At 36.8% G+C, this 24,070-nt stretch overlaps 1 protein-coding gene across 1 annotated transcript in view; it reads left to right on the top strand.

Annotated features, from left to right (window-relative positions):
* Positions 1 to 24,070, top strand: part of DNAH5 (dynein axonemal heavy chain 5) — a 123,333-nt gene that overhangs the window by 47,243 nt on the left and 52,020 nt on the right. Inside the window, exons 31-47 of the mRNA XM_009570288.2 lie at positions 20 to 183; positions 847 to 1,003; positions 1,829 to 2,041; positions 2,845 to 3,069; positions 4,336 to 4,508; positions 6,319 to 6,497; positions 7,845 to 8,032; positions 8,569 to 8,763; positions 9,464 to 9,598; positions 10,410 to 10,517; positions 11,146 to 11,299; positions 12,599 to 12,745; positions 14,534 to 14,775; positions 20,899 to 21,075; positions 21,539 to 21,743; positions 22,230 to 22,372; positions 23,125 to 23,259. Of these exons, the coding sequence (XP_009568583.2) occupies positions 20 to 183; positions 847 to 1,003; positions 1,829 to 2,041; positions 2,845 to 3,069; positions 4,336 to 4,508; positions 6,319 to 6,497; positions 7,845 to 8,032; positions 8,569 to 8,763; positions 9,464 to 9,598; positions 10,410 to 10,517; positions 11,146 to 11,299; positions 12,599 to 12,745; positions 14,534 to 14,775; positions 20,899 to 21,075; positions 21,539 to 21,743; positions 22,230 to 22,372; positions 23,125 to 23,259 (2,940 nt within the window). The remainder of the gene's footprint in view (positions 1 to 19; positions 184 to 846; positions 1,004 to 1,828; positions 2,042 to 2,844; positions 3,070 to 4,335; positions 4,509 to 6,318; positions 6,498 to 7,844; positions 8,033 to 8,568; positions 8,764 to 9,463; positions 9,599 to 10,409; positions 10,518 to 11,145; positions 11,300 to 12,598; positions 12,746 to 14,533; positions 14,776 to 20,898; positions 21,076 to 21,538; positions 21,744 to 22,229; positions 22,373 to 23,124; positions 23,260 to 24,070) is intronic.

Here is a 24,070-nt window from a genome sequence, read left to right as displayed (position 1 = left end):
CACTGTTATGTTTCAACAGGAAGCAAAGCGTTTCTCAAACATTGATAAATCCTGGGTGAGGATCATGACCCGAGCTCATGAAACACCCAACGTTGTTCAGTGCTGCATTGGAGATGAAATTATGGGACAGTTACTACCACATTTACTAGAACAACTCGAAATCTGTCAGAAATCTCTCACAGGGTAAGATTACTACAAGACTTCGTTCTTGGGCATATGGTTGTGAATTGAGTAACTATGGAAAGAACAGTTGCTTCAGTACTGTCCCATGGAATTTGCAAAGATCATGTTCTTATTCTACTATGAATTCTTTTGAACTGAGCAAACAAGTTAGCAAGATGATACACCTCCTCCAAAGAAATTCCTAGCAACTCACTCATAAGTATTTAATTTGTGTCTAAGCTGTCACTCACTGTCTATCTCTGTTAAAACCAAAGCGAGTTCCAGCCTAGTTTCAATCTAGAATGTGGTCTAGATCTGTAAGTCCTATTCAGACCCCTCATGATTCTGGGAGAAATTCAGTATGAGACCTAAATAGCAAATTACAGTTTAATGTAAAAACGTTTCTTTTTTGGGTTTAGTTTCTTTTTAAATGTCTTTTTACTGGTGCTTACAATATAACAAATAATAAAAACTTTCCTTTAAATGATTTCTGATGCCAAAAGAGTCACTTTAAATCAGGTGCTTAACATGAAGTTATGATGGATAAGAATTATTGTCATTGCTACTGCTAAAAATTGCAATGGTACATTGTAAGAAATGCTGCCTTTAGAGAGGAAAGGGTGCATAAATAAACCTAATTCACTTGCTGTCTGCCCTCACCCAGACACTTTTTTTTAAATGCAGGTACCTGGAGAAAAAGCGCCTCCTATTTCCTCGATTCTTCTTTGTGTCAGATCCTGCTCTCTTAGAAATTCTTGGCCAGGCATCAGACTCTCACACTATACAGGCGCATCTGCTGAATGTCTTTGACAACATTAAAACTGTCAGATTCCATGAAAGGGTATGTACGGCCCGCACCTCAGTGTTACGTTCTTTCAAATTAACAACATGCAATAAGTGTTAAACAAGACAACTACCTGAGTACAGAGGGTATTCAACTGTTTCACTGAGATCATCAACTATTTGATGCTGTGTAGGCTTTCTTTGCTTAAGATTTCAATTTGCACCAGTGCTTAGGTTTCAGAGAAAAAAACCCCATGTATTGAACTATCTTCTGTGGATTAATATAGGTTAGCATCCCCTCAGATAACCTTCTGATTCTTTATGAGTGTCCCTGTATCTTTAGATTGCCTGTATTTGTATTTTTCATTTGGTTTTTTTTTTTTTTATTGTAAGAAAATGTATCCTGTTTGAGTTTTTCTTAATATCCCTTCAAACATGCTGTTTGAGGAACAATTTTCTTATACCTTTTACAAGAACAAATATTTGTTCTTGTGTATCTATATATTTTCTTAGAAATTCACTACCTCCCCATTAGAAATTCCTTTGATGTTCCTTAACTCTTGTGGTTCTGTTATTTTAGATTATAAGGCTATTTCCTTTATTGCAGCCAGAAAGTGGATTTTATCATTGAAACTTAAGTGAAATTCAGGAATTGTCAGTGTATTGGAGTTTATCTCCTTGTTCATGTAACAGTGTTTGTTTAAAGCCTTTCTGCACACCAAAAATAATGATTTGATTGTTTTTACATTTCACTTAACAGGTTGATATAATTTATTAGTGACCTAAATAAGTTTAATGGAATGATGGCAAGAAAATGAGATAGTTAAGGTAAAGATAACAACACATCTATAAACACAAAATATTCTTGCTTTGCTTTTATTAGGTATACGATCGTATATTGTCTATTAGTTCACGAGAGGGTGAAACCATAGAGCTGACTAAACCTGTAATGGCTGAAGGCAACGTGGAAGTTTGGCTCAATTCTCTGTTGAAGGAATCCCAGCTGTCACTCCATAATGTTATTCGCCAGGCAGCTGAGCACATCCAGGAAACTAGTTTCCAGCTGACTGAATTTCTTTCTACTTATCCAGCACAGGTAATATTATTGTTAAATCAGTGAAGAATTTTTCACAGTTATGTAGCACATTGGTGTTTTTTTCTTGTCTTTGCAGTCAAAATTGCAGCCAATATTATAAATGCAAAACTGACATTTAAATTTATCTTAATAAGTTAAATATTTTAAGTTATTCTTTACATGTCTGAAACCGAAAGAAGAAAATTTACCCTGGAGCCCTTGTTAAAGAATAATGCTCAATGAAATAAATTGGAGTTATCACTATTTCTTTAAAAATTTAATACTCGACCATTGAAGGACAAGTAGTAAAATAGTGTGTCTATATTTTCAGGAAAACACTGTGTATTGCTAAAAATTTGGAGCTGAGGATAGTGCTGGGGGAAAATTATTTTCTTAACATGTGAAGAAACTTCTATGGTCAGGAAAGTTGTTGGAGAGGGAATAAAAAGTTTCTGAATTATTGGAAAAAATATTTTAAATTGAAGCATTAATTATTCATTGATTAGTTATTAATTGCATGTAGAAAGTATATTAGTTACATATATTATTTTTGTAAATGCTGTAAATTACATTGAACGATTGTATCTGTAGTGCACTGTAAACAGTATCTACAAAGCTGAAGTGTGGAATTAAATGTATTTATGAATGGAATTGTTACACTTAAAAAGAAAGCATAGATTGAATGACCTGTATATGGATGCATGAAAAAAAAAAAATTATACAAACTGTAGCAGAGCTGTTTCTTTAGTTTATCTGTGCATGTGAATGTACATTCTAGGTAAAAGAGAACAGATTATGAAGCATATACTTTTATGTTTCCTAAGGTTGGGTTGCTGGGGATCCAAATGATTTGGACAAGAGACACAGAAGCAGCTTTGACTAATGCTAGGTATGATAAAAAAATAATGCAAAAGACGAACCATTTTTTCCTGGATCTCCTAAACATGCTGATAGATATGACAACAAAAGACCTTAGTCCAGTTGAGCGAGTTAAATATGAGACATTAATTACTATTCATGTGCATCAGAGGGACATTTTTGATGGTCTGGTAAGTATTCAAAAATTTACAATGAGTTATGGGGTTGTTTCCGTGTAAAATAATCTGAAAGGACAAGAAAGAAACATTACTGTACCTGTAAACTCCTGCCTCTTAAGCTAAACATTTAATTTCAGATTTGTAATGATTACATGACCTGGAGTACGACAGAAGTGCTGACATTTCTTCAATCCTTGTCTTTGTTTCTCTTTAAGTAATTGAGTAGCTTTTTCCCTCTACAAGCAATAGCAGAATTTTATAAAGCTTTGTGTTGGCCCACTTAAGTTAGATGCCTCATTGCAATATCAGTGAGGGAATTCTTTTTCCTCATACCTTGCGTTGCAAGTAATTTGTCCTTTCTCTGGACTACATTGTGAGTTTCAAGGAGTAAATAGAGTGAATGTAGTGTTATATTACAGGAAAAAGTTTGAAGTTAGTTGACGCTGCTATCCTCTCTGTTCTAATTATACCTAATTATTACTTGGGGGTTTATTTATTAACTTCACACCTTCTTATGCTCTCACGGGATACTTAAATTAGTAAAATAAAAGCATTTACTGCTTAAAGCTAGCGTAGCCATTTACCCACAGGAAGCTATGGGTCTGACTCTGAAATTAATATGTCTGAGAAAAGAATTATTGAGTTTTAACCCATTGCTGATAGGCAGACAGCCATCTTTTCATTGTAGAACCTGTTGTTTCTAGTTATAATCACATTATATAAAGTATAATTTTTTTAATCCAACCTGCAGAGCATCTTTGTTTAATCTTGTTTTAATATAATTGGTCAACTTTGACTTAATCTTTGTTATGTTGAATTCCTTAACTAGTATCTGCACCATGACACTGTCTTTTTTCCAGTTAAAAGATCAAGTATCCCATTACATGCTTCCTGCTCATAGGCAAAAATAAAATGGTAGAGATGAGTAAAAGAAATGACAGTTTTGATGTTAACTGAACTTAATGACTTCTATTTGAGGCTTATGAACTGTTCATTTTTATTTAGAATTTTGACACATTCATCTAAAGCCTGAAGTTCCTTTGCTTTAATAGAGGTTTTAGAGACATCAATAACACTTTAGCAATTTTTGTAGTAAAAATCAAGACAAGAGTCTCCACTATTCTTGTGTCATTAGCTGTTCTTTATGCCTTTAATTGTGATTGCAGTGTTGCCTTTGTGATTGCAGTGTTGCAGAACTACTCAGATGAGATAGTATAAATGCAAAAGTAAATGTTAACCATGAATACTGCAACCCTTTCCCCCCCCTCTTTTTTTTAGTGTTGCATGCATATCAAGAGCCCTACAGACTTCGAGTGGCTGAAACAGTGTAGATTTTATTTTAATGAAGACTATGATAAAATGATGATTAAGATCACTGATGTGAGTTTCACATACCAGAATGAATTCTTGGGCTGTACTGACAGACTTGTCATAACACCTCTTACAGACAGGTGAAAAAGGCTGATTTTATTCCTTTATTCTTTGATGCCAAACCTAGGCTTTTACAAGAGCAATTTAATCATTCCTATTGGATGAATAATAGATCTCTGCAGGGTTTATGTTTCACAGTCTTATCAAAGTCAATAACTTTACATGGAATACATGAATATTTTTATCTCTGTACCTTACAATATAAGTAACTTCTACCTTAATTTCTGTCACATACTTATGTGATCCGCACATATATGATGTATGGGACTCTGATTCTTGTGTATCTGAGGCTGGTATATCTGAGGATGAGGTACATCCAACAAATACAATAGGCAGACAGAGATACAGGACAAAAATAAGTGTTTGCAGGCAACCTAAATGAAAAACAGCTAAGGAAGAATAGACAAGGAAAACAATTTTATTCAACTGCAGTAGACTGGAGATCTTTGATCTAGAACAATGCTGAACAAATTGCAGTCCTGTTAAGAGAGAGGTCTGTCTCAGTAAGTTTGCAGATGACATTGTGCTGGGCAGAAGTGTTGATCTGCTTTGAGAGTAGAGAGGCACTGCAGAGGGATCTGGACAGGCTGGACCAATGGGTTGTGGCCAACAGGATGAGGTTCAACAAAGCCAAGCGCCGGGTCCTGCACTTGGGTCACAACAATCCCACGCAGTGCTACGTACTTGGGGAAGAGTGGCTGGGAAGTAGCCGGGCAGAGAAGGACCTGAGGATGTTGGTTGGCAGCCAATTGAATATGAGTCAGCAGTGTGCCCAGGTGGCCAAGAAGGCCAGCAGCATCCTGGTGTGTATCAGAAATATCGTGGCCAGCAGGACCAGGGAATTTATCCTTCCCCTATACCAAGTTAGTGAAAGTTCTGGAGCGCAAGTCTTATGTGGAGTGGCTGAGGGAACTGGAGTTGTTTAGCCTTGAGAAGAGGAGACTGAGGGGACACCTTATCACTGTCTACTACTACCTTAAGAGAGGTTGTGGCAAGGTGGGTATTGGCCTCTTCTCTCAAGTAACAAGTGATAGGATGAAAGGAAATAGCCTCAAGTGGCACCAGGGGAGGTTCAGATTAGATATCAGGAAAAGTTTCTTCACCGAAAGAGTCATCAGGCACTAGCACAGGCTGCCCAGGGAAGTGGTTGATGAAGTTCTCAGGGTTATGGTTTAGTAGTGGATGGGTACAGTTGGTCTTGATGATCTCAAAAGTCTTTTCCAACCAAATAATTCTATGACCTTTACCTAACTGGATTAAGACAAATAATGTTCTGTAAGCTGTTACTGGTTTTGTTTTTTTTTTTTTTTACTTCTATTTAGGTATAAGTGTTAGCTGGTATTTTACTGCATTACATATAGAAGTTTTATTTATGAAAATGGAATGCAGTGTATGATCAAACTTTGAAGGTGGATGAGGAAGGAAACGATAGCCATCTTTCATTACCATACTCTGCAGTATAAAATAGTTCAGAACTACATCAATTAAAGTAATTCAGGAACTAAACTAACTAAACTGGATTAGGCAGCATCTCCGTATCTACTTTCTTCCCTTCTTGGGATCTTTCAGGCTGTTGATTATTGAGGATTATCTATTCTTCCACTTTATGTATGAGTAGATGGACCTTAATATTGCCTGCATCAGAGGCTGAGTGAAGAATTTTCCTTCTTACTGATTTAAATTTTAATTGGAGGTGTATAATTTCAGCAGTTTCTTTGTCACCTTAAGTCAGACCTTCCTCATGTAACATGCCTGTGTAAGTTTCTCTAGCACTATACAGAAAACTTTGTGCTGCAGCCCATTAGGTAATGATAGCCTGTTGCTTTTTAGATGTTACATCACTTTGGCTCAAGCTTTAGGCATGTACATGGGTGGAGCCCCTGTTGGACCTGCAGGAACTGGAAAAACTGAAACCATCAAAGACATGGGGCGGTGCCTTGGAAAATATGTAGTGGTCTTCAACTGTTCAGACCAGATGGATTTCAGAGGACTTGGGAGGATCTTCAAAGGTAAGACGTGGACCAAAGGTAACACGTTGGCCAAAAATGTCAACTGTATGCTGGATACAGTTGGATAGCTGTGAGGAAGGTGTTGATCTCTTCTTTCTGGTGTCCGGTGGTAGGACATGAAGGAATGGCTTAAAGCTGCATCAGGTGAAGTTCAGGTTGGATGTTAGGAAAATGTTCTTCACGAAGAGCATGGTCAAGCGCTGGAGCAACGTCCACAGGAAAGAAGTCAGGGTCCTAAGTCTGTTGGTGTTCAAGCATTGTTTGGACAACTGTCTTAGATATATGTTTTAACTTTTAGGTAGGTCTGTGTGGAGTCAGGAGTTTAGGTTGATGTTACTTGTGGGTCATTTACAACTCATGATATTCTGTGACTATGAACTATGAACTGTGTGAAAGTTACAAACGCAGAGAGAACATCTTTGTAAAGCAAGGTCAACACATAATCAGCAGGTGGTTTTCAGCCTGTTAGTGAATGCAAGAAATTAATATCTTGTTATGAATGTAAAATAAAATTGCACACCTTCTCCAAGAAATAGAAATGTCTGAAAACATAAGATAGTTTAGGAAAGGATACGCAAAGACTTTAAAATAATTAAAGAATACCATCAGTACAAAATGAGAAAGCTGTGAAATTTATTGCTGAACTGATGGACTATGTTGAATTCTGATTTCAGTGTTCTGTTTCCTCCAAATGTCAAAGTTCTTACCAGCTGAAGGAAGTGTGTGAAAAACAATTTATATGTTAAAAACAATTGACACTGCTCACTGAAGTTAGAAGCAAACAAGATTTCTTTTTAGGCACTTGCAGTTGGTACCTGTCAGCCATGGCATATGTCAAATTAGATATCGAGTTTTGGAGGTTCTTGACTATTCTGTTGTTGTGACTGTGTTAATGATTTTTTTGTTTTGTTTTGTTTTGTTTTTCCCAAAATTGCTGAGGAAAGGTGCGGTTCTGGCACAAACTGACCCCAAACTTCTTTCTGGGTGAAAAAAACTTTATTATTCATTTTAATCTGTATGTTAAGCTATTGACTACCTATCATATTTTCATAGACTTATTTTGGGGAATGTTTTGTAGGGGCAGAGGGAACAGGAAAACATTCAAGATACTGAGACAAAGAGCAGAAATTGAAGGATGTAGTACCCTAGACAAGCTTAAAGATATTTGGAACTTTATGAATTCTTACTTGAAAAATACTTAAAATGTTCTCCTTGTCCCTTTCCCAACCTTCAAAAATAAATGTATTTTTCTCCTGAAGTAGATTAATCTGTTTTTTGACTTAGGAATTGCACCAAAGGGGGGTAACAACAAAATGATCAGATGCTTAGTTGGTTTTCTCTTTGAAGGTCTTGCTCAGTCTGGCTCCTGGGGTTGCTTTGATGAATTCAATCGTATTGATTTACCAGTACTGTCGGTAGCTGCACAGCAAATTGCAATTGTCTTGACGTGCAAGAAGGAACATAAAAAAACCTTTATTTTTACTGATGGAGATAATGTGGAAATGAACCCAGAATTTGGCATCTTTCTTACTATGGTAAGTATTCAGTAGGTTTCTAATATGCTGGTGATGACTGTACAATAATCACTTCTAACCTAACATCTTAAAGGCCTTGCTCTTAGAATTCACTGACGGTTTGAGAACATAGAATATTACTACAAAGATTGTTTACGGGGTCTTCTTTCAATGAAATTCAGATCACGCAATTAACAAATGCAGGCAGCATTGTAAATATGAGTTATCTGAATGTCAGATTACTTCTGAATGATAAATTCTAGTTCCCAAAGTATGCTTTTTGCTGGAAGTATGGAAAAATATAGGTACTAATAGCCAGTAAAAACAGGACCGATAAGACAAATACAGATTTGAAGTGTTTAGGTCAACATTTTCATACCTCATGGATGTAAGAGAGGCTAAAATGTTGTAGCTGCAGTAGTAAATCTGCATGGCAATTCATTTTTACTTACGTTTAAAGCCAAAAAGCTATATTTGCCTAACGAGGTTGCAGTCCTTTGTTCATTCTTCTGTTTGTGCAAGGTGCAGTCAACTTCAAAACCTGTTCTTCTCTCCAGAATCCAGGATATGCTGGAAGACAAGAACTTCCAGAGAACTTGAAGATCAACTTCCGTTCAGTGGCTATGATGGTTCCTGACCGTCAAATCATAATTCGTGTCAAGCTGGCCAGTTGTGGTTTCATTGCTAATGTTGTATTGGCAAGGAAATTCTTTACACTGTACAAGCTGTGTGAAGAACAACTGTCAAAGCAGGTGATAATTTTCATATGAGGTGAATTATCTTAGGGAAAAAATATATGTGATGTCACAAATATCTATGTGAAAAAAAAAAAAGTGGAAAACTTTACATTCATTAAGTTAAATGACACCTGCAGGTTAGTAGTGCAACCCTCTGCTGTCCTGGAGGATTAACTCCTGCCATGGGTTATCTGTACAAGAATGGGAACTGTCATTTAAAACAGTGATTATTATGAAGATTTAGATTTAATGAATGGTGATGACTGTGGCAAATAAAGGGCTTATGTATTAGTTTGTCTTATAGATTGGGTTGAGAGGCATTTGATTTTTGCTGCCCACGCTTGTTTAGATGTCTCTCAAATAAAGTCAGTTTATTTTCCAAGGTCCACAGAGAATCCAAAATAATACCACTGGTTTATTTCTTAATAGTCTTTGGGAACCTTATCTTGTTTCAAAGACTTGTGATTATATTTCTTTTTTCTACCACAGGTACAGTGACAGTTACAGTTTTCTGTTACAGTTTAGTAGATGGTAGCAGAAGTGGGGAACAAAGTTGCCTATGGTCATACAGCCAAAGACTAGTTGTTGGATATTAGAAGACGTTTGTGCCACATTCACCACTTCTCAAATGTATCCATGTCTTATATAATAAAGAATAATTGTTTTATCCTTTTTAACTTGGGGAAAATTTTCCCAAACTGTGCATATCTTTTAGGTGCATTATGATTTTGGCTTGCGGAATATATTGTCAGTACTACGTACATTAGGAGCAGCAAAAAGAGCAAATCCCACAGATACTGAATCTACTATTGTCATGCGTGTGTTGAGAGACATGAATCTGTCTAAACTAGTAAGTTCTGAGGGCCTGGTAAATCAATTAAACTGCACTTTGGAGCTATGTGAGTTTTTTAAAATACAATTTAAATCTGTTAAGGTAATCACTAGAAGATTGTGTGTCACCTTTACACTGAAGCTAGCTTGGAAATGTTCCATTCTCTGGATGGCCTTGGGTACTTGTTTTGACTGGGATAGTGTTAATTTTCTTTGTAATACCTTGTGTGACGCCAGAGGGGGAGCGAGTGATGAGCTGTGTAGTTCTTGGCTACCCGACTAGGTTTAAACCACAAACACTTTGAATTGTTCAAAATTTTTCTTACAGTTTTCCTCTGCTACGTATAGAAATATATGAGCAAGTAGAAGTCTATGTAGTAACCTCTTAGAACCTTTGACCTAAAATATTTAGTCACTCTTTTGAAATAATCTGTTCTTTGTAGCAATGAGTACCATCTCACCTGTTTTCAATAGTTAACAAAACCTCTCCTATGGCTATAATACTTCATCTCCTTTATTTTTTTTCACCTTAGACAAAAAGAGTTTATGTAAATGTAAGTTATTGCTAGTATCTACTTTAATAAGTTCAGTCTGTATGTTAGTGGTTTATTTACATTAACTTTTGATTACTGGAATCACCATATGATCTCCTTATGCTGTGTCCTGCTAGTGTTTAGCACCTAGAGACATACCGTAGAGTATTCCTTAGGTTTTAAAATATCTCTTTGGCTCTGTAAGAGTTAAGGATTTTTTTTTAAGATGCTAGAATAAATAAAAACAGATTTTAATCTGGTTGGTTTCGTCCTCCCCCCTGCCCTGATTTTCACTAGATTGATGAAGATGAACCCTTATTCCTGAGTCTAATCGAAGATCTGTTTCCAGATATCCAGCTTGATAAAGTAGACTATCCTGAACTGGAAGCTGCCATTGACAAACAGGTAATGTTCCTCTTTATCTGTGCTGCTGGCGTAACTATCATGATGAGACATCTAAGAAAATCTCCCCAGCTGTAATAAGTTGTTTTACTATATAGAGGAAGAGCAAACTTTTCCCTATATCTTTGCCAATGGCATGTTATTATTAACCTTGTTCTTACAAATGTTCACTGAATTGCTTTTGTGGTGTCCTGTGGTTTTCTTGTGAGTCATTTGTGGTGACCAGTTTTAAAAATGTGTGTGTATATATATATACTTGCCTTATGTGACCCAGTACTTAACATTTATATAAAATCTAACAATCAAACATGAACTTGAGAAAATGTTTTACCTAAAATGGCATTTTCTCTATTTCATCTCCCATTAGGTATTTTGGAACATTTCAATAGGGCCAACTTAAGAAAATCAGAGGGGTTTAGAAGTCTAGTGAAGTATGTACCTTAAATAATTGCCTCTATTAAACTTTAATACAGAATTTCAATAATTTCTCAGATAATTATGTATTAGTTAAACAGAGTTAACAAGCTCAAAAAACTCATCAACAAACCCCAAAATGAAAAAGTGAAAATCAGAAGTGCATTTATGAATAATCTGAGTATATGGCTTTTCTTTTGGTTTTCTGTCACTATAGGTGGAGGAAGCCGGATTTGTTTGTCATCCTCCTTGGAAACTGAAAGTTATCCAACTTTTTGAGACTCAGAGAGTAAGGCATGGATTGATGACGTTAGGACCTAGTGGTGCAGGAAAAACTGTTTGCATCCACACTTTAATGAAAGCCATGACAGGCATGCGAGTATTTATGTTTTAAACTCTTACTAAACTGTTATACTGCAAACTTTAAACCATGTTGTTTCTTCATAGAAAGCCTCAATTACTTTCCTGTGAGACTGTATTACTGGAAGAATCAGTTTGTGTGTTGTGATACTAATTATTGTAGTAGTATCTTTTAAGAGCTTAAAAATGTCTGATATTCACAGTCATGTAATACACATCCTATTTTTGATATTGTGACACTTGCATCAGAAGTTCTTATTCTGTAATAGAAACATTGAGAAAGAGGGGTACTGTCTCGGTGGATGGCTTGGACAAGTGATTAAAGAATCTCCCATTTTTGGCTGAGGTAGTGCCGAAACCTTACCCTAATCATAAGTATATAGTCCCTTTTGAACACAATTCACAAGACACAGTCTTTATCTGTAGTATAAAATAACTGCTTCTATCACTTGTTGCTTCTAGGAGATAGTTCATGGTATAGGCAGTGACAAGATCTTCAAAGGTATTAAATTTGTGTCCTGACTGGACACATGAGGAGTGTGTGGTATGGTTGTCTGTATGATCTTCCGGCATAACTTCATGAAACATAAAACTATGTGATATGCCTAGCTGGCTTCTATCTTACATGTTAGTGAATTATGATTATAATTAAGATTTTAAGATAAACCACTTTTTGTAGCTCTTTCTTTCAACATCTTATTACTGGCTTCTGATTAGGTTTTAATGTTGTGCTTTCTAAAGATAACTGTCATAAGTTTTTTTAAGCTGTTGTTAATGAGGAAGATATAAAGGTTATATCATCATGCTATGGCTATATTGAATTTAGCATGTAAGAGACTTCACAGGGATATGCCAATATAATATACTTTGCCTATTCCAAGATGAATCTAAGTGCACAGTCAGGAAAATCTAAAAACCGTCAGTCATGTACTGTCTGGTATTTAGTCATTGAGTTTTAAAAAGTGCATCCAGACCAAAACCTTTAAAGTTCTATTGTTTGATAAGCCTTCTAAATATTGAACTAAACCTTGAATAAATTTCATCTTGCTGCTTTTTGGCTCCTGATGAATCTATGAAATTTAACTTTACTTTCAGAAATTTCAGAACTTTGTTCTACTTTAAATTTTTCTGGCTCCAATAAACAAATCTTGAGGTATGGCAGGAGATAAATTTCTCAAGTAGATATGCAACTTCTTATAATGGTGAATGCGTGTTAAACTGTACATTTGGTTGTAATGATTTTGAATTTGTCAAAGTTCTTCGACTCTTGAGAAGGAATACCAAAACTGACTGATGATCTGCTCTCATAGATTGTGGACAACCACATCGTGAAATGAGAATGAATCCTAAAGCTATAACTGCTTCACAAATGTTTGGTCATCTTGATGTGGCAACAAATGATTGGACAGATGGAATATTTTCAACACTCTGGAGAAAAACTTTAAGAGCCAAGAAAGGTAACGTGAAAAACATTCCCTCCAAAGCAAAACAAGCTGCAGGGTGTCTGTAAAGCACACTAGCAGACTTTTTGTTTTTACTTACATTGAAACAATGGGTTATTGCTGCAAGAACTTATGTCTACCATATTGTCTCTCTTCTAAATGATTTCTGCTTGAACTGTGTAGTGTAGCAGGTATAGTTTCACTGAATTTGCTGATCTCTCTTTTTCAAATGTTCAGCCTTCTACAGAAGAAAAGTGAAAGTAAGAGTCAGTTCCCCCAACGCTGGTATATTATAAAAAATTTTGATGTTGTCAGGATTCCTACCTGGTCTCCAGCTGCCATACTATTAGAGTATGAATCTGCTTTGTGTCGTACCAGCTAGCCCTGCACATACCATAGTCCATCTCAAATGGCACTAGATGATTCTAGTGAGTCAACCAGTTGCTGCCTAAAATTATGCTGGAATGTATCCTTTGATTGCTGTAGTAATTAAAAGAGAAGTCTTGATGATTTGATGCTAGATGGATTCTTCCTTATATGTCTAAATATTAGTATGTGATGATTTCATTAGGCCTCAAGAACTAAAGAAAAAAAAGAGATCAAATCCTAACATTTGTTGCACTGTCCAATTTCATACAAAATTCTTAGAACTTAAGGATATGGATACTTTTAAAATAGAAAATAGTTTTGGATTTCTTTTTTTTTAGTTTTGCTTCAAATCTAGAAATGTAGTACCTTTGAGAATGTGGGGTAGCATTAACTGTTGATTTTTCTGTTTTTCCTCTCAACACAAAATATAAATTGGCACACTCATGTGACTTCCTCCAATTCACCATTTGCAATACTTTTGCAATGTCTCTTTATGAAACGAATTCCAAGCCATCTTATACCTGAGATGTTTCCATTGTAGCTACGAAAGCCTCAAAATATAAAACTGTTTGCCTCAGAGGTGAGAATGTTTCTCATCCAGAACCTTCTTGGTTCGTACCTAGCAATGCATTAAGCCACCTTGACCTAGATAGTAAGGACTTAATCTGAAGGCGGATGAGAATGGGACGATCTCTCATTAAAGGGCTACCTACCAATGCACAGCAAAGTTGGCTACTTCCTAATGGACCGGGAGCCAGAAGCCGAGGGGGGAACTCTTTCTAGCCAGGCCCTGTTGCTCAATACCTGTGTAAGGTGAGCCGGACAAACCCAGAGACTACTAGGAAACAGAGGCAGGCTTTAAGATAACACTTCTGTTACTAAATGGAAGGAGCTGGGAAAATGTCAAAGGGAGCTGGTTCGAGTTTACAAGCAGGAAAGCAAAGAACAAGAATCTTCCTGTAATGGATGTCTTTTACTTATGAAAGTAAGCATACTATTTGAGAGAGTGATTTTTCAAGTGTTTCTTTCCTTTAATCCCACTACATTTACACAGATTCATTGGAAACAAATAAACAATGATTTTAAATAGATCTATAGTTTCTATCTTCTTTATGGTGTTTTGCCTAAGTTGGAATAACCTAATTTATTATTACATTGAAGACTGGACCCATAAAACTCTTTCAGGCTATTACACGCTTATGCTGATGACACTTTATATACTGAGCAGTGGATAATTATTATCAACAGGTGATGAAATTAACTACTTAATTGAAATTGAGTGACAGAAATGGTAATTGTATTAAAAGCTGAGATTCTAGCTGTTTGTGTGAATTCAGAATTAGTTCAAAATTTGTTTGCAGAGTCAAGAAACCGGTCCTTGAAGAAACTAGAACTTCCTTCGTAGGTGGTTTTATCTGTTATTTTGGATTATAGGTGACCACATTTGGATAGTTCTTGATGGTCCAGTTGATGCTATTTGGATTGAGAACCTTAATTCTGTCCTGGATGATAACAGAACTCTAACGCTAGCAAATGGAGATCGGATACCTATGGCACCAAATTGCAAAATAGTCTTTGAACCTCATAATATTGATAACGCTTCTCCAGCAACAGTTTCAAGGAATGGGATGGTATTCATGAGCTCATCAGTTCTCAGCTGGAGCCCTATCCTTGAGGTACGATAGCTAAGTTATTGTTGATATATTGAAAATATTATTGGTTGCTTTTTCAGTGCTTCACTGTTGTTACTTTAGGACCTAATTTTGTGACTTTTTGCTATGAAATAGCTTTTACACTGTATAAGCTTGTAGGTTAGTGTTTAATACAGTGATGTTTCTAGTTGTTTATTCAAGAGTGACTATAGAGAGGATTATTTTATCGCCTTCTCCTGAAAAACAAGTTGATACAACTTTCTTTGGTATAATCCCAAAATAAAAATCCTTTTTATGGGCTTTAAACTTTAATTTTAAGATAGGAATGATTTAATCTTCTTGTTTATGAAATTAGAACATTGCCCAGGCCTTGTAACATATTTATCCCTGTTTGCAGCACCAAAAGGACAAACCTTCACAGATTCCTATGAGCTGACTGAATTTTTCTGTCCTCCTTTCTAGAAAATATCACATTTACATTTAAAAAAAAAAAAAAAAAAGAATGCTTCAGTCTCATTCACTCATTTCATTTTCCAAATCAAATAGAATACCCATGGAAAATATAACTAATGCTCATGTAGACAGTCTTGCTTAACTAGCCAGATGAAAATACACTTGGCTTCATATTAACTTTCAGTTAGTAGTAGAGGAAATGTAATTACTACCTTTGTAATGATTACTCTGTGTTATTCTCAGATTTTTTTTTTTGTTTTAACCTATAAATCTTCTCATGCTTCTAAGTCTTGCATAGCCCGCTTGTGTATAATCAGATTTCTTGCCCATAAGTCCCTGATTTGTCTGGCAGTGGAGAAAAAGTTGGCATGCTATGGGGCGTGATCTGTGGCACAGCCAAGGACAACATAACATATTAGCATGTTAGAGGTTTCATGGACAGAAATCTAGAGAGACAGTACACTGCTATCCAAGCCGTGGGTGGCAGGCTGTGCCTGGTGCCTCTTCTTGGGGTTGGAGACAGTGGAGCCCCCCCTTGAGGAAGGGTGCCCTGGGCATGGAGTTATCCAATGAAGGAACTGTGGGAAGGGGAAGATTTGTGTGTCTTTAGAAAAGATAAACAGATCAGCAGGATCTTTGTAGAAGCACTGCAGAGTCAAGATACCTATCCCTGTATTGGAAAGGAGAGCATGAGAGAGATTGCATTCAAAGCTTTGGTGAACAGAAACTATTAAAATGAGGAAGGCTGTAAAAATGTGATTTCTGGCAAGAGAAGCGAGTTTTCTTTTCCACCTGTCGATCTGAAGTGGCAGGTCAGCTATAACAACCTAAGAACATGTGAGAAGCAACAAAATCCACTCGGGGAGGCATTAGACCCCAGCTTAGCCTTAACCAATTAAGAAGAAAAAGAGTGTGATTGTTGCCAGAGAATCCCTCCTGTGATGGTGGCACTCGTGCTGTGATTTGTTGCCTATGGAGGTTTGCTTCTTGGGAAGGACTGAGGGCTACTGCAGAAGGTTGTTACCATGTTTCTTTAATAGTGCCTAGAGCCTTTCTCTTTTAGAATGATAAATCATATGGAGCTGGCTGTTCAGTCACAGTGAGTTAACAACACTAGAAAATCACCCTAATTAATTTGATGAGCTTCTTTGCCAAGTCTGACATGTTTGCATTCATATTAGAGGAAAAGAAAAGAATTTAATAAGTTTCCTGTAAATTTTGCAGTTATTGAAGTTTTACCAATGCAAATACATGCAGTCAACATTATGTATATTACTGCAAGGCTTTACATTTTTTTTTTTTTAAAAACGACTAATATGGCTGATTGGAAACGTGTAAATTATGTATCTAGGACAGTGGCTCCCATGAGATTCCACTTATGTTGTTCCTTTCTGTACCTACTGATGTTAGGTTCTCGCAGCTTTGCCTCCTTGCGTTGGTTGGTTTGCAGACAACAATATCCTCAACGTTTCAGTATAAATTGAGCTATAGATTCAGCTAAGAAGATGGCAAAAAGAAAGAAAAGCATTTTATTTTACCTTATTGGTCATGATTTACCTCTTCACTTTAAAGTGATGTGCAGACTATTTGTACTTGTGTGCAAGTAAGTGTCTCATGAAAATAGTTGCAGTTAGCCCATAATGTTATGCTTTTGATTTATTTTGTTGATAGCAACAGTGAAGAGTAAAACAGATTTTTATTTTTTTCTGGTTTTGGATAACACAAAAGAAGTTACATAAATTTCAGCCATGAAACAACACTTCCAACCCCCCCAAAATTTGCTATAAAATTGCAATCTGTAGTTATTTGTCATTTGAGCCAATAACATTTGCTTGGTTTTATTTTGGTTTGGTTTTACTTCATGAATAGAATATCTCGATGGCTCTTTTAGTGCATCTCTCTTTAAATCTATTTTGTAATCCAATATACTACGTATTCCAGCAGACCAAGGTAGATGTTAATCTTGCGTTGTTCAGTAGAGGATTTCCTCACTTTTGTAGTAGAATTAAATGGAGTTTTTTAAATTGGAGTCCTGAATGAAACATAGTATTTGTTGATATATCAGAAGATATATAGAAGAAGAAAATCAAATAATTTTCAAAATTATTTGAAAAATAATTAAATACAAATACCTCATGAAGTTGTGTATATTTAGAATTCCCATCCTTACATTTAATAAACAAGTAAATATAGTAGCTTATTGAAATGAAATCACAGAATCTTAGAATTGTTTAGGTTGGAAAAGACTTTAAGATCATTGAGTCCAGCCATAAACTTGACACTGCCAAGTTCACTACTAAACCATGTCCTTAAGTGCCACATATACATATCTTTAAATACCTCTAGGGATGCTGAATCCACCACTTCCCTGTGCAGCCTGTTTTAATGCTTGACAACCCTTTTGGTGAAGTAATATTTCCTAATATCTAATTTAAACCTCCCCTGGCACAACTTGAGGCCATTTCCTCTCCTTCTTCCACTTGCTACTTGGGAGAAGAGACCAACACCCACCTTACTACAACCTCCTGTCAGGCAGTTGTAGAAAATGATAAGGTCTCCCCTCAGCCTCCTTTTCTCCAGACCAAACAACCCCTGTTTCCTCAGCCACTCCTCGTGACCTGTGTTGCAGACCCTTCACCAGTTTCATTGCCCTTCTTTACACTCACTCCTGCAGCTCAGTGCCCTTCTTGTAGTGGGGGGGGTTTCCAGAACTGAATACAGTGTTTGAGGTGCAGTCTCACCAGTGCTGAGTACAGTGACGATCACTTCCCTAATACTGCTGGCCACTCCGTTTCTGATACAAGCCAGGATACCATTGACCTTCTCAGTCACCTGAGCACGCTGCTCTCTCATATTCAGCTGGCTATCGACCAACACCCCCAGATCCTTTTCCACTGGACAGCTTTCCAGCCATTCATCCCCAAACCGGTAGCATTGCATGGGGTTGTTGTGACTCATGTGCAGGACAGGACACTTAGCTTTACTAAGCCCCATGCTGTTGGCCTTGGCCCATTGATCCAGCTTGTCTGGATCCCTCTGTAGATCCTTCCTTCCCTCAAGCAGATTGATACTTCCACCCAACTTGGTGTTGTTTGCAAACTTAGTGAAGGATGTGCTTGATCCCCTTGTCCAGATAATTGATAAAGATATTAAGCAGGAACATCCTGACACTGAGCCCCGGGGAACACAGCTTGTGACTAATTGCCAACTGCATTTAACTCTATGCACCACAATTCTCTGGGCTCAGCTATCCAGCCAGTTTTTTACCCAGCAAAGAGAATTCCCATCCAAGCTGTAAACAGCCAGTTTTTTCCAGGACAATGCTGTGGGAAATGGTGTCAAAGGCTTTACAGAAATCTATGTAGACAACATCCACTGGCTTTCCCTCATCTACTAAGCGGGTTATCTCGTCATAGGTGATTAGGTTAGTCAGGCAGGACCTGCCTTTCCTCAACCCATGCTGGCTGGACCTGGTTATCCTTTAAGTTCTGCCTCACGGCACTCAAGATGATCTGCTCCATAACCTTTTCTGGCACTAACGTCAGTCTGAAAGGCCTGTAGTTCCCTCCTCCTTCTGGCCCTTCTTGTAGATGGGCATCACATTGGCAAGTCCCCAGTTAACTAGGACATCGCCTGTTAGCCAGGACTGCTAATAAATGATAAAAAGTGGCTTGGTGTTCACTTCCGTCGGCTTCCTTAGTACTCTTGGATGGATCTCATGTAGCCCCATAGTCTTGTGCATGTCATCGAGGTGAAATAGCAGATCATTAACCATTTCCTCATGGATTATTTGGGCTTCATTCTGCTTCCCATCCCTGTCTTCCATCTCAGGGGGCTGGGTACCCAGAGAAAATCGGTCTTATTGTTGAAGACTGAGATAAAGGTGTTGTTCAGTACCTCAGCCTTTTCCTTGTCCTTTGTCACTATGTTTCCCCCCTGCATCTACTAAAGGATAGAGATTCTCTGTAGCCTTCTTTATGTTGCCAATGTATTTATGGAAACATTTTTTGTTGTCCTTTACCTCAGTAGTCAGATTGAGTTGTAGCTGGGCTTTGGCCCTTCTAATTTTCCCCTTGCATAACCTCACAACATCTTTGTAGTTGTCCTGAGTTGCCTACCCCTTCTTCCAAAGTTCATAAACTATTCTTTTTTTTCCCTGAGTTCCAACCAGAGTTCTGTTCAGCCAGGCCAGTCGTATTCCACTCCAGTTCATCTTCTGGCACACGGGGACAGCCTGTTCTTGTGCCTTTAAGACTTCCTCCTTGAATAATGTCCAGCCTTCCTGGACTCGTTTGCCCTTCAGGGCTGCCTCCCAGGGTACTGTGACACAAAATCTCTGATGCACAATGTCACGATATAAGCAATTTCCAAATTCAATGAAATGGATCTCAAAATGTTGATGTTGCTGTTCTTGTCTGGCATGCTTCTCAAGCAGCTTTTGCAAAGCAATCAAAGGTATTTGTTCTGTTACTCATCAACTTCCTCTACAGCAAAAATGTCTTACCAACTTTTCTACTTACCCCTAATATTTTCTGAAGAGTTAGTGAAGTTTCAGATATCTATTTTAAATAGTTCTGCCTTTAGCACTTTGTTTTCCACCTACCTGTTTCTAGAAAGCTTTTTCATATATCTACCTATTTGTAATCCGTCCCACAGTATATTTACTTTGAGCAGTGAAAGACAGAGTTGCAAAAGATTATGAAGGTAGAAATGTAAAAAAGAATCACAGAAGCACAACATAGGGATTGGAAGGGGCTTCTGGAGATTATGTAATACAACATACCTCACGCAAAGCATAGTCAATTAGAATAGGATGCCTCTGACTGTGTCCTGCTGAGTTTTCAGATTCAGACTTCAGAAGCTCACTGAGAAACCTGGTCGAGTGTTTGACCGCCCATTCAACAAAAGCCAAAAAGTTTTTTCTTATTTTAAAATGGGCTTATTTGATTTCAATTGATGCCCAATTTTAGTTTGCATTTTAGGGAAGAACCTGCAAATGTTTTTGCTGATGAGTGTATTTCATGTAGGAAATAAATCCATGGGATGTAAACGAGAAACATTTTGCTGCAAAGATGAGAGAAAGCTTCTGGGTAGCTCAAAGAAGCAGGTTACTACTTTGAGCTAAAGGCATCAGAGATCAAATCCTGTTCTGTGATCTTGAGAAATAGGTAGTTTTAATTAGGTTTGGTTTTTTTGAAACATTACAGATATTGAGATGCCCAATAAAAACATTATGCACACCAGCAGACATCGTTCCCCTGAAATCCAAACTGTTTTTCTGCAAATGCTAGATGTTTCTGGGGTACCCTCTATCAATGCTAGAGACTAACATTATGCAGAATAAATTAAACTTTTTCAGTACAAATGATATTCTTTCTTTGCAGAGTTGTTGTGTACCCCAAACAGCTATTGTGATTAAAAAAAGATATTTCAGAAGGATTATTTTTGTGCTGTTGAAAACTTTGAAGTGCTTTTTTTCTCCGGTATCCATGTTTAACACCCTGTAGGAATTATCCATACTTGGGTAAAGTCTGACCTTCTGCTAGCCAAACCCCACCCAACAGGCAGGGAATCCGAACTCTGCAAAAAGAAATCAACTTCTCCTGCTTGCAGGGCCTTTTGAATTCATAGAGTTGAATTTACTGAGATTTGCTTTGGGAACTAAATTTATTTTCTCATCATACTCTGTCACAGGGGTTTTTGAAAAGACGTTCCTTCCAAGAAGCTGAAATTCTACGTCAGCTGTATTCTTCATCATACCCAGACTTATACCGCTTCAGCATTCAGTCTCTGCAATGGAAGACTGACATGTTGGAAGCCTTTGTGATTATGCAGAGCATTAATATGCTGCAGGGCCTTATCCCACCTAAGGTAGTGTGGATTTTTTTATGTTTACTTGATCAAATGGAGATAATTTTAAGTCATTAGATTCTTTGATAGCTTGGAATATAAATAAAGATTGAGGTTAGTGAGGAATGTCTTCTTTCTCTTTAGAAAATAGCTAGAATATACCCTCTTTCACATTCAGATTTGATGTTAAGCACTGATGTGTAACATGTATCAGCAGTTTTCTTTCAGTTTTTTTGGGTTTATTGTTATAAGACTATAAACTAGAAATTAAACAGGTCGGATACTGTAATATGGGTGATCAGAAGTAATATTTACAGAGTGCTTTTTCTATATTTTTTAGTCTACTTGATATTGATTCCGTCTGTTCATTGACAAAGATATCAGTAAATGTAAATGTGTCTGATGGCTTTTAATTGATGTTACTAATGATTATTGAGTAGAATTTTCAGGCTATTGAAAATAAAAACTTAACTCAATCCTTCAGGAGCAAGGAGGGGAATTGACTCCAAAATACTTGGAAAGGCTATACGTCTTCTCTCTTATGTGGAGTGTAGGAGCATTACTAGAACTGGAAGACAGATGTAAAATGGAACGTTGGCTTCGAAACCACCCAACGATTAAGCTTGATCTCCCCTGCATCCCAGAAAGCAGTGAAGATACCATGTTTGATTATTATGTGGCATCTGACGGTTAGTAATCTAGCTGGATGGCATGGGGTAAAACTTAAAAGTAATTTTAAAATTGTACTTCTAGAAAATTAATTAGTTCAGAAGTTTTCTGTTGCTTACCTTCTTTTACATTGCTTAGCAAGTTTGTTCTGCAGCTACACTTTACAGGTGATGTTGTATAAAGCTTTTTCCCTGTTTTCTGTGCGAAATCAGAATGTGGGTATATTTCTACTGAAAGTTGCATGGACTTTATGCCGATGAATTGTCAACTGAACAAAAACAGACAAGCCTTGTCCTTGTCATAATTTATGTAGGGAAGAAGAGCAAGCCTCTTAGATCCAACTTGAGAGATACATGATTCTATACTTTTGGTCTGAATTTACAGACTGTGAGTACTGCATAAGAGAGAGAGGCACTGTCAGGTCAGTCAACTCAATGGAATATAAAAGAAACGCCAATGTCTTGTCTTGTATTTCTAAAATATGAACTGCATTTCTTTCTTATTAGGTAAATGGATGCACTGGAATACACGTGTTGAAGAGTATGTATATCCCAGTAGCAGCACTCCAGAGTATGGCTCCATTCTTGTGCCTAATGTTGACAATGTGAGAATGGATTTCCTTATTGAAACCATTGCAAAACAGGGCAAGGTATTTTTTCTGTATTTCACATCTAAATAGTTCTAACAGTACACAGGATAAAGGTTTTGAATTAGAAGTGAAATATTATATTATTGAAAAGGAAGAACTTCTTTTAATACAAAATGATGATTCCAGGAGCTACATTGATATAAATATGTTTAAACTCTTCAATACTCACTGCTTCCAGATTTTTTTGTCTTTCCCTCACCCATCCTTTCTGTAGTGGAAATAACCATAATTACAGCTGAGGTCAGGTCAGAACAGAAGTAATTTTTTCAAGTAGCTGTTGGAGATGGGACAGCATGCAAGGCAACAGAGTGCCAAAGTCTTCTGATATAAACTCTGTTCATATGCAGTATCTCAGAGTTTTTCGTACCTGTAGGTTATGAAGAATGTTTTTCAGCGAAACTCTGTGTCAGATAAGCAGGATATGGTAAATAACAGAAGCAACTGAAATCTTTCATACACTGAGGGTCTAGATGATACTTCCTTTTTCAAATAATACCTTTTATGAATAAACCATTCCTTTGTTAGTCAAATCATGCTGACAGACATGACCACTAACTGCAGATATTTTTAACTTGAGGCCTGCAAAAGTCTGAGACATTAACTGTTTTGCTTCCACACATCCCTTGTTGAGAATTTGCTTTACATAACTTTTGTAGTTCAATTTCAGTTTAAAAGCTAGATGGGATTGCTCAGGCTTTGCCAAGACACTCATCTCTTGTGTTTTGTCTTATTTCAACATTGTCTTTGTCTAGGCTGTCCTACTAATTGGTGAGCAAGGAACTGCAAAGACTGTTATCATCAAAGGTTTTATGTCAAAATATAACCCCGAAAGCCACATGACTAAGAGTTTGAATTTTTCATCTGCAACTACCCCATTAATTTTCCAGGTATAGTAGTCATTCACTTTCTAATACAATGTGACTGGATTCAGAGATTATTCTGATAAATTGCTAGGAGGATGCTTCTGAAAGTGGTTTATTTAATTGAAAATGAGTGTGGAAACAAAAAAAGCACATCCTCAAAATGACTAAGTATCTCTAACACATGATTTAAGAATTCTGAAAAAACGTGTTCTCTTCAACTTCTTTGGTAGTTATTGAGCTGTTCTTGGACTATTATGGTAGCATGCATATTATTTGCTTCATCACATTTAATATTTTTATGTCAAATATATCAGTTCTCACTAATTGGGTAGAGATGTCAATGGCTTCCCTCAGATTTCATTAAAAGCTGTGAGCGAAATAAATACTACTCACAAAAATCTGTTATAAAAAGTACGCTGCCTGAGATTTAAATTTCAGTAAGTTAAATTACTTATTAAAAAAGTAACGTGTAGAACAGCTACATCTAAATAGAACTGTGAATACTTAAATTCTGAACTGAGGTACTTTGAATTATTTCTATGACCTGCAGGCAATATATATGGGAAATATTTTTAGTGTGGTTTGATATTCCAAACCCAAGCACTGCATGTGCTGTAATCAGAAATGGTGTCTGTAAGCTTGGCGCATCATCTGTCGTCTGACTGTATAGCGCAGTAGAAACTATTAACACGTGTAATATATGAATGTTTAATTTTTGTCTTATTTTCCTTAGTATTTTTCCCTCTATTGATTGTGTAGTGTTGATACATCTTTTATATAAAACAGGCAACAAGTTTACTGGTAATAGATGATAATCTCTTTGATTATCAAGACA

Source organism: Cuculus canorus, chromosome 2 (assembly GCF_017976375.1).
Source record: "Cuculus canorus isolate bCucCan1 chromosome 2, bCucCan1.pri, whole genome shotgun sequence".
Taxonomy (NCBI): domain Eukaryota; kingdom Metazoa; phylum Chordata; class Aves; order Cuculiformes; family Cuculidae; genus Cuculus; species Cuculus canorus.
Note: the sequence above shows the minus strand (reverse complement) of the source record. Positions and strands in the feature narration are given on the sequence as shown.